At 46.3% G+C, this 12,661-nt stretch overlaps 1 protein-coding gene across 2 annotated transcripts; it reads right to left on the bottom strand.

Moving 5' to 3' along the window:
- Positions 1-1,629: 1,629 nt before the first annotated feature.
- Positions 1,630-12,559, bottom strand: LOC311109687 (pirin-like). Of its 2 annotated transcripts, XM_084152649.1 has the most exons (10): positions 12,460-12,559; positions 11,997-12,139; positions 11,789-11,881; positions 7,764-7,844; positions 5,544-5,750; positions 3,935-4,019; positions 3,077-3,121; positions 2,173-2,255; positions 2,015-2,081; positions 1,630-1,915 (listed from the first exon to the last, which is right to left on the bottom strand). In XM_084152649.1, exons 2-10 carry the CDS (start codon positions 12,087-12,089, stop codon positions 1,797-1,799), a joined length of 873 nt encoding a protein of 290 aa, XP_084008775.1. In that variant the 5' UTR covers positions 12,090-12,139; positions 12,460-12,559; the 3' UTR covers positions 1,630-1,796. The 2 variants fall into 2 exon arrangements, with proteins under 2 accessions (XP_084008775.1, XP_084008776.1); XM_084152650.1 differs by lacking the exons at positions 11,789-11,881; positions 11,997-12,139; positions 12,460-12,559 and adding exons at positions 8,797-8,941; positions 9,072-9,182.
- Positions 12,560-12,661: the final 102 nt, after the last annotated feature.

Here is a 12,661-nt window from a genome sequence, read left to right as displayed (position 1 = left end):
GGCCAGGGAGGGAAAATGGACTGAAGCTCCCACCCTCCCACCCCACCCCACCCCTATCCCATCCAAAACTCACTTCCCGCTGGGCACAGACGTCATTTCAACGTCTATTTACGTGGAAACAACATTGATTCAACCAGTGTGTTCCCAGCGGGTTGATTGTCTGCGGAGGGAGGGATGGAGGGATGGAGGGAGGAGGGAGGGGAGAAAGAGGAAATGTGATAGAGAGAGAGGGAGGAGGGAGGAAGGAGGGAGGGAGAGGAGATGTGATAGAGAGAGAGGAGATGTGATAGAGAGAGGGAGGAGGGAGGGGAGAAAGAGGAAATGTGATAGAGAGAGAGGGAGGAGGGAGGAAGGAGGGAGGGAGAGGAGATGTGATAGAGAGAGAGGAGATGTGATAGAGAGAGGGAGGAGGGAGGGAGGAGGAGATGTGATAGAGAGAGAGGAGATGTGATAGAGAGAGAGAGGGAGGAGGGAGGGAGAGGAGATGTGATAGAGAGAGAGAGGGAGGAGGGAGGGAGAGGAGATGTGATAGAGAGAGAGGAGATGTGATAGAGAGAGGGAGGAGGGAGGGAGGAGGAGATGTGATAGAGAGAGAGGAGATGTGATAGAGAGAGAGGGAGGGAGGGAGGGAGGGAGAGGAGATGTGATAGAGCGAGGGAGGAGGGAGGGAGGGAGAGGAGATGTGATAGAGTGAGAGAGGGAGGAGGGAGGGAGAGGAGGGAGGGAGGGGAGATGTGATAGGGAGGGAGGGAGGGAGGGAGGATGTGATAGAGAGAGAGGGAGGGGAGATGTGATAGAGAGAGAGGGAGGGAGGGAGGGAGGGAGGGAGGGAGGGAGGGAGGGAGGGAGGGAGGGAGGGAGGGAGGGAGGGAGGGAGGGAGGGAAGATGTGATAGAGAGAGGGAGGGGAGATGTGATAGAGAGAGAGAGAGGGAGGGAGGGAGGGGAGATGTGATAGAGAGAGAGAGGGAGGAGGGAGGGAGAGGAGATGTGATAGAGAGAGAGGGAGGAGGGAGGGAGGGAGAGGAGATGTGATAGAGTGAGAGAGGGAGGAGGGAGGGAGAGGAGGGAGGGAGGGAGGATGTGATAGAGAGAGAGGGAGGGGAGATGTGATAGAGAGAGAGGGAGGGAGGGAGGGAGGGAGGGAGGGAGGGAGGGAGGGAGGGAGGGAGGGAGGGAGGGAGGGAGGGAGGGAGGGAGGGAGGGAATGAGGGGAGATGTGATAGAGAGAGAGGGAGGGGAGATGTGATAGAGAGAGAGAGAGGGAGGGAGGGAGGGAGGGAGGGAGGGAGGGAGGGAGGGAGGGAGGGAGGGGAGATGTGATAGAGAGAGAGAGAGAGAGAGAGAGAGAGAGAGAGAGAGAGAGAGAGAGAGAGAGAGAGAGAGAGAGAGAGAGAGAGAGAGAGAGAGAGAGAGAGAGAGAGAGATCTACTGTTTCTTAGTATGAGGCGTCATTCTGCCAGATGCAAATGACCTTGAAATGTGAGACGTGGTTGGTTTCCCCTCCTTCCCGTAATGGATACTTGCATCTCCTCTGAGGTCTGTCTAAAGACATAATGACTGGAACTATCAGGAACTAATCAGTGGTTCCATTAGATATATTCTGGAGACATCACGGCAGGATAGTTTTACTGAGGTTCAATTAAAGTGTATTTTTCCTCATTTACATTTCAGTTTAATTTAATGATTTAAAAAGAGACAAACACACAACAAGCTAGTTCATGATTAAAATACACTTTGGTCACGTGACCATAACAAGACATGACCTATAACATGATTAGAAGTGCCTGCTGATTCTTAGAAGGAATCCCTGATCTTAGACCTCCAAGCCTTAGCCCTCTCAAACCCATTGGTCCCTGTGCTGTAGTCCCTGATTGCCTGGTTGATCTCCTCTTCTGTGTTCATCACAAACGGACCTGGAGAGAAAGAGGAAGGTGTAGTGTGTCACGTCACACAAGAACAATACAATATTGTGGTAACTGAGTTCAGTAACGTAAAGAAATGAAGGACTTTACCATGTTGGACCACCGGTTCATTGATCGGCTGTCCCGCAATCAAGACAAAATGGGAGACCTCTGATGTCTGGAGAAAGGAATTTGAGTTGTAGTGAATTTGCAATTCCTGAAAACTGTGTTAAGAGTCAGACCCACTGTAAGGAGCTCAGATACCCTACCTTGTTTTCTACTGCTATACAGTCTCCATCATCAAACACTATGGTGTGATGTGGCTCCACCTTCTGCTGCTCTGCTTCTGGGCCTGAAAGAGCAATGGAAAACAGAATACAACTCTACACATGGCCCCTGGCTGAAAATGGCTTGGGATGAAAACATTGATTATTACCTCAAATGAAATGGCAAACAATGCAACTTTAATTCAGATTTTAACCTGAGGGGAAAAACTGAAATCAAGAACCAAAGAAAATGTGCATTTTCTCTCCGTATACGTTTCTGACCTGGTTAAGTCTGCTTCCTTCGTCTGAATAATATGTTCAAAAGAAATGCTGAAATGCCAAACGCTTCAAGTTGTGGTGGATATATTTATCAGACACATCTGTGCTTGATTTGCCTTTCAGACTACACTCTGTCGATTCAGTGGCATCTCGGTTCAAACCCACTTTAATCTTAGTTAAAGCGAACGGTTCAACTTTCTTCTGTTTTGAAAAAACATCTGACTATAATTAAAAGGAGCTTTACGTGAGATCCTACAAAGCAACGATTCACTTTAATCAGATCATAATGCAACTTCCTGTAGAAATAAATTCTGAGTTCCAGTGTGATTTTGTCCCATTCCTAATGCATTCCTAGAGTTGCTATTGGCTTCAGATCACAAGGCTACTCCCAACTTTGACATGACATCCCAGAGAGGACGGAGGAGAGGAGGAAAGGGAAAATAATGAAATAAATGCACCTGCTCTGTTTGATTGTCCCCCTCTCTGGACGAGAGACAGCAACGAGACGCAGTGTTTCTGAAACACTACCAAACACAACACTGTTCTGGATGACCATCAACACGAGGCTTTAGGGCAGTTAGGACCTAATGGAAAACTGTTGAAGAGAAACTAAAGAGAGGTAACTCACCAACACATACAGATCCTGCCAGTGTGTAGATAAACGTGGTCCATCCTAGCAGAGATGATTAAAAAAAACAGAGAAAACTAGAGACTCAAACACCAAAGGGCAACATGTCTTCCCTGACCGTACGCTGTTTTGGGCTGGCATTGCTAATGCATTTTGTCGCCTCATTAACAAGTTAACTGCCACAGTCATGACATCTATAATCTGTTATATTCTTGGTGGGGGAGTCTGGTACACCAATGTCTTGCCATGTGAGCTGTGGGCCGTAACAGTGAGATTGTCTAATATCTAATCCACCACATGGCCCTGTAGTACGATGACGTGGGAGCCATCCATTCAACACACCAACACACACACACACACACACACTGAGTAAAGGACTACTTAACGCCTTACGTATAGTGTGACCAGATTCCATAGACAACCACACAGCACCACTAACTCCATAGAGAATCACGCAGCACCACTGACTCCATAGAAATCAGGCAGAGTGACCAACCCCTGGAGACTCCCAACCCCTGGAGGACTTCTGTTTGTCACGGACAGTAGATAGCATCTCTCTCCCACCACAAACCAACGTCAGGTACAGTACAGTTCCCAGAATGAGAAAGCTTGTGTCATACAAACCACACAGCACTTAGCTAGGGTTGGAGTTGAAAGCTTCTGCTAACTTTAGTGAAAAGGTTAACAGATTTGTTTGCCAGATTGTGGATGAATTCTAATGGGGCACACAGAACACTATAGCTACAGTAGGTCAAGCTCTGGTCCATGGTGTTACATGCAGCTTGAGCCTTCTTCAAGGAGCACGTAACGCCCTGGACCAGAGCCGCAGAAGGCCTATTCAGTAAAGATGGTTCTTACCTGAAGGAACTGGTTGTACATGCTTGGCACCTCCATCCAGCTTGAAGTCCAGGAACAATGTTGGAGTCCTGGTGAAGATTTTTGACTGGACAAAAAAAGGACAAGACATTTATAGTATTTCTGAGTTTCATTGACCCCAACATTCCAGGCAGCACCCCACTCACTGAGTTATCTAATGGGCATGGAGTGTTACAAACAGAACACTATTTATTGCTGTATGTTATTTGTATAAATTCTTCGTCTATATACCCTGTCTGCAAATTCTGCGAGACAGGCACCTAGCAGCCTGATCTGTTGGTGTTACCTTTCACACTTCCTCTTTTAACACCTAGCAGCCTGATCCGTTGGTGTTACCTTTCACACTTCCTCTTTTAACACATAGCAGCCTGATCCGTTGGTGTTACCTTTCACACTTCCTATTTTAACACCTAGCAGCCTGATCCGTTGGTGTTACCTTTCACACTTCCTCTTTTAACACCTAGCAGCCTGAACCGTTGGTGTTACCTTTCACACTTCCTCTTTTAACACCTAGCAGCCTGATCTGTTGGTGTTACCTTTCACACTTCCTCTTTTAACACCTAGCAGCCTGATCCGTTGGTGTTACCTTTCACACTTCCTATTTTAACACCTAGCAGCCTGATCCGTTGGTGTTACCTTTCACACTTCCTATTTTAACACCTAGCAGCCTGATCTGTTGGTGTTACCTTTCACACTTCCTATTTTAACACCTAGCAGCCTGATCCGTTGGTGTTACCTTTCACACTTCCTATTTTAACACCTAGCAGCCTGGTCCGTTGGTGTTACCTTTCACACCTCCTCTTTTAACACCTAGCAGCCTGATCCGTTGGTGTTACCTTTCACACTTCCTATTTTAACACCTAGCAGCCTGATCCGTTGGTGTTACCTTTCACACTTCCTATTTTAACACCTAGCAGCCTGATCCGTTGGTGTTACCTTTCACACCTCCTATTTTAACACCTAGCAGCCTGATCCGTTGGTGTTACCTTTCACACTTCCTCTTTTAACACCTAGCAGCCTGATCCGTTGGTGTTACCTTTCACACTTCCTATTTTAACACCTAGCAGCCTGATCCGTTGGTGTTACCTTTCACACTTCCTATTTTAACACCTAGCAGCCTGATCCGTTGGTGTTACCTTTCACACATCCTATTTTAACACCTAGCAGCCTGATCCGTTGGTGTTACCTTTCACACTTCCTATTTTAACACCTAGCAGCCTGATCCGTTGAAATGCAGGAAACTTGCTTTAAAACAGCAGCACTTTGTCTCTGCGGCCAAGAAGAGAGCCTCTAAAACCGCACCATTGGCCAAGCCCACTACCACCCCCCGGGTTATGGTTAGTATGGTGCTCCTCACCTGTACCCCCCGGGTTATGGTTAGTATGGTGCTCCTCACCTGTACCCCCCGGGTTATGGTTAGTATGGTGCTCCTCACCTGTACCCCCCGGGTTATGGTTAGTATGGTGCTCCTCACCTGTACCCCCCGGGTTATGGTTAGTATGGTGCTCCTCACCTGTATCCCCAGGGTTATGGTTAGTATGGTGCTCCTCACCTGTACCCCCAGGGTTATGGTTAGTACGGTGCTCCTCACCTGTACCCCCAGGGCCTGTCCAGAGATGACGGCCACAGTGACCCCCTCCCTGCTGGGCTTGGGGACCTGGCTGTCCTTCAGCTCCTGGTACTGGGGCTCCACCATCTTGTCCTCCCTCCTCAGGTTGACCCACAGCTGCAGGCCCTGGACGGGCTCCTCAGACACAGGCATCTCAGCATGGACCACCCCCCGGCCTGCCGTCATCCACTGATGATGAGACATGGACACAGACACACAGAGACACACAGAGACGCACACAGAAACACACACACACACACACACAGAGATACAGAGAGGCATATACACACACATGTACATACACACACACACACACACACAAAACACACAGTTACTAACCACATAAAAGAGGATTGTACTGTATAATATATATGAAATCAATGATGTCTGATATGATTTCCATAATAAACCACCCATGTGGACTTGATACTGGAGCTAACTGGTTTCCAGGTAGTGATTCATGCTTTATAACAGGAGGAAATGAACTGGACATTTACATATTTCCTTCCCCACTCCTGTGATATGCACCTACTGGATGTCCATTAGTCTTCTCAAAGCTCCACTAACATCAAAACAAGAGGTTGTGTTCTAAATGGGTGCTACTACTTTTGGTCTCGGGGCTAAGTAGTGCACTAACTAGGGTCTAGTGCCCTCAAACTCAACGCTGGGACCTCCAAGCCTGTTTCCACTGCATGTTTTCATCGTTCCCCTCTAATCAGGGACTGATTTAGACCTGGGACACCAGGTGTGTGCAATGAATTACAAGGTAAAACAGAAGACCAGCAGGCTCCGGACCTCGTAGGGTCAGAGTTGAGTACCCCTGGTCTAGAGTATAAGGGCTCAGGGAATAGGGGTTTTAGTCAAAAGTAGTGCACTACATAGGGAATAGGGGACCATTTCTGATGCAACTTTACAGTGCCATGAGAGTGATGCAGCGTTGCTGTGGGAAGCTAATTGAGCAATAACACTTAAAGCTTCGTCAGCAGCTTTCCTCTCCTGTTTACATTTACATTTACATTTTAGTCATTTAGCAGACGCTCTTAACCAGAGCGACTTACAGGAGCAATTAGGGTTAAGTGCCTTGCTCAAGGGCACATTAACGTCATTTAGCAGACGCTCTTAGCCAGAGCGACTCACAAATTGGTGCGTTCACCCTATAGCCAGTGGGATAACCACTTTACAATTTGGGGGGGGGGGGGGGGGGGTTAGAAGGAATACTTTAGCCTATCCCAGGTATTCCTTAAAGAGGTGGGGTTTCAAATGTCTCCGGAAGGTGGTGAGTGACTCCGCTGTCCTGGCGTCGTGAGGGAGCTTGTTCCACCATTGGGGTGCCAGAGCAGCGAACAGTTTTGACTGGGCTGAGGGGGAGCTGTGCTTCCGCAGAGGAAGGGGAGCCAGCAGGCCAGAGGTGGATGAACGCAATGTCCTCGTTTGGGTGTAGGGACTGATCAGAGCCTGAAGGTACAGGGGTGCCGTTCCCCTCACTGCTCCAAAGGCAAGCACCATGGTCTTGTAGCGGATGCGAGCTTCAACTGTTCCACTGTGAGGAAACCCATCCGCCCCAGGTTAGTAACTACCACTCCACACACGCACACACACACACACACACACACACACACAAACACACACACACACACACACACAAACACACGGATGACTACAAGATACTTGGTATTTTGGTATTTTATTAGGATCCCCATTAGCTTTTGCGAAAGAAGCAGCTACTCTTCCTGGGGTACACACAGAACATGAAACATGACATAATTTAGTCTCCTCAACTTGTTCAACAGCCGCACCATTCATTACCAGATTCAGCTGAGGTCTATAACTTAAGGAATGATTTGTACCAAATACAATGCTCTTAGTTTTAGAGATGTTCATAACCAGTTTATTACTGGGTTTCAGTGACTTCATTAGCTGTGGTTGCTGATGCGTATATGGTTGACTCATCAGCATACCTGGACACACATGCTTTGTTTAATGCCAGTGGCATTAGTGTCTATTTAATGCCTATTCAACCCACTCCCTGGTTGTTGCTGACTTACTAACCAGGGACAACCAGGGAAAACTGCTTTACGACTGCTGCATGGGGAAACACAGGAAATGCCCTGAAGGCACGATCCTTCATTAGTTCTGGTGGGAGTGTGGGGAAGTGTAGGAACCTACATACAGTACTGTGTGTGTCACAATATGTTTCTCTACCTGTAAATCCCCTGGTTTCAGTAGTCCAGAGTGGCCACAGAAATCCTCATGGGCTGAAACGCCTTTCAAAAGGTACGTCACCTAAACAAAGGCAAAATAGATCAGAATATGTTCACAAACCCATATGCAAATCCAACTGCTTACACACGTTTTCAAAACGATGTCTCCTTTTTTCAAAACTCTACACACAATTCCCAAAACTGCACACACAAAATGCAAAAATGCCTCACATCTCCTTCAAAATGTAACACTGCATTCAAAATGCCATAGACACATGTCAGAATGAAGCATTTGCATCAAATGGCAAACACTTCTTTCATAATAGTACATTTTTGGATATACCATGTAAACACTGTTGTTCTAAATCTAAAGCTCTTTGGTCTTTCATAGGCTTATATCTACATTTCAATACAATGTTCTACAGCGAAAGTAATCTGCTGAGAGGGGTAGCAAGTACACTGTAAACACCCGGGGGGGGGGGCAGTCCAGAAATTGGTAGGGGGGGGGGGGCAGTCACCAGTGCTAAGCTACGCTTCATCTCTTCTCCGGGCTGGGTCTGGCCACAATACTTCGTCCACATCACAAGATACGTTTTCTCTTGCCAAACATCGAGGGAAGTGTCTCCTAGCATGGCGTATCCAACCTTGGACAGAGGCAACCTCTGTGTCCCCACATGCGTCCTCCATTGCCTGGAGAAGCGGCATGCGGGAATAGGGTTGGCGATCATACACTTTCCAGCGCCAGGCTGAGAATAATTTCTCTATGGGATTTAGAAAAGGTGAATATGGGGGTAGGTACAAAACTACAAATTGTGGATGGGTGGCAAACCAGTTTTGGACCAGAACAGCCCGGGGAAAAATAACATTGTCCCATATAACCACAAATCTAGCAGGCTCCTGATCTGGATCAGGGACAAGCATTGTGTAAATTGCATCCAGAAAAGTGAGCATATGGCCGGTGTTGTACGGACCCAGTGTGGCATTGTGATGGAGGACCCCGTTTTGAGTGATGGCAGCACACATAGTTATATTACCCCCACGCTGTCCAGGGACATTGGTAATTGCCCTCTGTCCTATTACATTTCTTCCGCGGCGCCTGGTTTTGGTGAGGTTGAAGCCAACCTCATCCACATAAATAAATTAATGGCGAATGACATGGGCATCCATCTCCAATACTCTCTGTAACAGACAAAAGGATATACAGATGAGTAAATATGGTATGTCTGAAGTACTGGAAATATGGTGTCATTATTCAAGATAGGCTCTCTTATCTTTCGAATCCTAATTGCATTGTTGGCCAAAACCATACTTATAATTGCAGTCTCTTGTACATCTGTAAACAAGCGTCCTCGTCCTCCATGATGTCTTTGCCTTTCCACTCTGTACAGAATTCAAACACAGTATGTGTTCAGCATAGGAACTGTAAACAATGTACAAAAAAATGTAGTACAGCATGATAACCAACCTCATTCATTCAATGCAGTGCAGTAACTGGATGGCTTAGAGTTACAAATGTTTATGCAATACTATGCAGTCATAAGTATTTTACAGTACATTACTGTAATGCTAAAATAGTAATTAGATAGTTGCATACCTGTTCTCATTTCTGAAGGTTCGAATTATGGACGCCACTGTAAATCGACTCAAGTTGGGCTGGACTCTCAGTCCAGCCTCTCTCATGGTCAAACCGTGGTTGATCACATGATCAACAAGTGTTGCCCTAATCTCATCAGAGATGGCTCTCCTTCCTTCTCTTCTTTGCCCTCGTCCTCTTCTTCCTCTTCCTTCTACTCCTCCTCCAACTCTTCATCTTTGAATTTGTCCTCGTTGTTGTCCCCTGCCTCTCCCTCCTACTCCTCTTGCTCTCTGTCCATTGTTGGCATCCATTGTTCAAAACAGGTAATCTGACCTTTGACCTATTTATAGGCCTATACTACAGTAAAGCAGTGATTGGCACATGTGAGGAGTGTGTGTGTGACCTGGTGAATAAGTGTAGCATTTTGATTGGTTGTGTTTGGAAAAGGAAAGCAAGTCACTTCCTGTTAGAGTTTTGTGTTTTAGGTAGAGAATTGTGTGTAGTGTTTTGAAAAAAAGTGTTTTATGCAATTGACAACTGAGTCAAAGGCTGAGAAATAGCTAATGGTTTTGGAGATTTGGTTTGTAGTTTTTCACTTTGAGTGAGAGGTTTCAAAAATCGTGTGACATGAAAAGATTTTGTGTGTAAGCAGTTGGAAAAAACTGTAATATAAGAGTTGAGAGGCAAAACACAACATTAACTGTGAATACCAACCAATGGAAAACAACTTTCTCTAAGTCTTTGCCAATTGAGGTTGAGGTTAGGAAAGAGATGAATGATTCTCAGTTGTAAACATTAATGGTTTCAGAAGGGAATCTCCTCGGAAATCACTTCATAAAGCTTGTAAGACTGGAAACATGGTATGGTAAAGAAGTTATTTCATATTTTTCCTCATGTAAGTCGAACAGATGAAATATGTACAATGTGTGTGTGTGTGTGTGTGTGTGTGTGTGTGTGTGTGTGTGTGTGTGTGTGTAATGCAGTGTTCGTCAAGCAGGACAGACAAGAGTCTACAAGGCACTAGCTGGCCACTACAAGACAAGAGCACGTGTTCACTCTGTGTCCATTCCACTCCCACATCAAACCGGACAGGAAGCAGAAAGCTATAGAGGTTAGAGGTAAACATCTGTCTCTCAGCGAGGCTTCCCAACCTCCAGCCGGGGGGCGAGAGCCTCTCTCTGTGATCTGGCAGCGCACGTGGCTATGAGCTCTGAGATGTGACCGTGAGCCAACACACCTGCTGCACGGCATGCTGGGCCATGGGCGCTTCAGCCACGCCCCCGTCAGGTCTGGTCCAGTCCGCGGCCAGTTGGACACTAAACTACACATCTACAGTATCAGCTGGGCCTATGGCCTCATCTGGTCTGGGCCATGGTGGACACTAGGCTAGGTTACACATGCATCTACAGTATCAAACACAGGCCAAGACTTTTCTATTAAAACCACTTGTTTTGGCTCTATAAATTCCCACTGTGGGCCAGTGGCTTTATGGTTGAGGAAACCATGATTCACCAACACCACTTAAAAAGCAGAAGCATAATTTCCTTCCTCCCCTCTTTGTCTAAATATGTGTAATTGGTTTTCATTAAAACCCAATTTCCAAAAGCATGTTAATGCTATGTATAACAAACCTATTGAGAAGCTTTCTCTGGACGAGGCATACAGTACAGTAGGTCTGTTAGTGCCATCTACTGGCGTTAGCAGGAAGTGCATTAATGGCGTATGTGCCTCACCGTCCCTCATGGTGTATGTGCCTCACCATCTCTCATCATTAATGGTGTATGTGCCTCACCATCTCTCATCATTAATGGTGTATGTGTCTCACCCTCCCTCAGCATTAATGGTGTATGTGCCTCACCCTCCCTCATCATTAATGGTGTATGTGCCTCACCCTCCCTCATCATTAATGGTGTATGTGCCTCACCCTCCCTCAGCATTAATGGTGTATGTGCCTCACCCTCCCTCATCATTAATGGTGTATGTGCCTCACCCTCCCTCAGCATTAATGGTGTATGTGTCTCACCATCTCTCATCATTAATGGTGTATGTGCCTCACCCTCCCTCATCATTAATGGTGTATGTGCCTCACCCTCCCTCAGCATTAATGGTGTATGTGCCTCACCCTCCCTCATCATTAATGGTGTATGTGCCTCACCCTCCCTCAGCATTAATGGTGTATGTGTCTCACCATCTCTCATCATTAATGGTGTATGTGCCTCACACTCCCTCAGCATTAATGGTGTATGTGCCTCACACTCCCTCAACGGCCTCATATGAACCTGTTATTCCACATGACGGTCCAATCTGCCAGGGGATTAGTCAGAACACAACACTGTATCACTCTAGACAGAGAAAGAGACAATAGATGCTGCATCACGCTAGCTAAACAGACAGAGAGAGAGAGAGAGAGAGAGAGTGTGAGAGAGAGAGAGAACAGATAGCCTACTCACGGTCTCAAATCCTCTGTGAGGGTGATCAGGGAAGCCAGCAGGCTTTGCGACTTTGAACTCATCCAACATCAAGAAAGGATCCAGGTTCTTCAGCTGAAATAAATGGATGGACAAGATATCAACCTACCATGTCATAATAAGTGGTTTAGTTCGGTATTGTAATAGGACGATATTATTAAACATGCTAAACTAAGCAGATGTAACTTACCTCCTTTCTTCCTATACTCCTGCGGACACGGGCTCCCATACCTTCTGCCTGCTCCACACTCAAAACTGTCTTCACAACTCTTCTTATCCTCATTGTAGAGGATAGGGTTATTACCCAGTAGTACCTTATTTATTATGGTACACCTTGAACAGAAATACTGAAGAATAAGGGAAAAATAACTGCATTGAATATAGCCTAAACCTTCAAATACCCACCATTATTGTTCAATGTCAATACCCAAACACCACGTCAATACCAAACACCATAACGAGTGTTATTAGATGTTACAATATTGCTTATTTTGCTAATACCTTTATTGGGATAGTATGGAGTAAAAAGACAACATGACAGAACAATACCAGCATCGGTCTCTAGATAGGATACATGACGTTTAGCGGACTAAACTCCACTCCATGGTGAAGGAAAACTTTAGTCCGATACATGAAACTTTAATGTCACTAACCTGGCAGAAGTTGGATGTGGAGTCAACGAGACTAATTTACTCCGAATAACAACTACAATCAGACAAGCATGTAATGTAGGCTATCAAATCCTCCAAGTGTGTAGGCAACAACAGAATTACAAGGCTATCATCTTCCAAGCGCAGTCATTTGTTTTCGTGGTTGCCAGCCCCGCCCCTGTCGCGCAGGTACGGACATGAAGGG

Source organism: Coregonus lavaretus (genome assembly GCF_964263955.1).
Source record: "Coregonus lavaretus genome assembly, chromosome: 35".
NCBI classification, from domain to species: domain Eukaryota; kingdom Metazoa; phylum Chordata; class Actinopteri; order Salmoniformes; family Salmonidae; genus Coregonus; species Coregonus lavaretus.
Note: the sequence above shows the minus strand (reverse complement) of the source record. Positions and strands in the feature narration are given on the sequence as shown.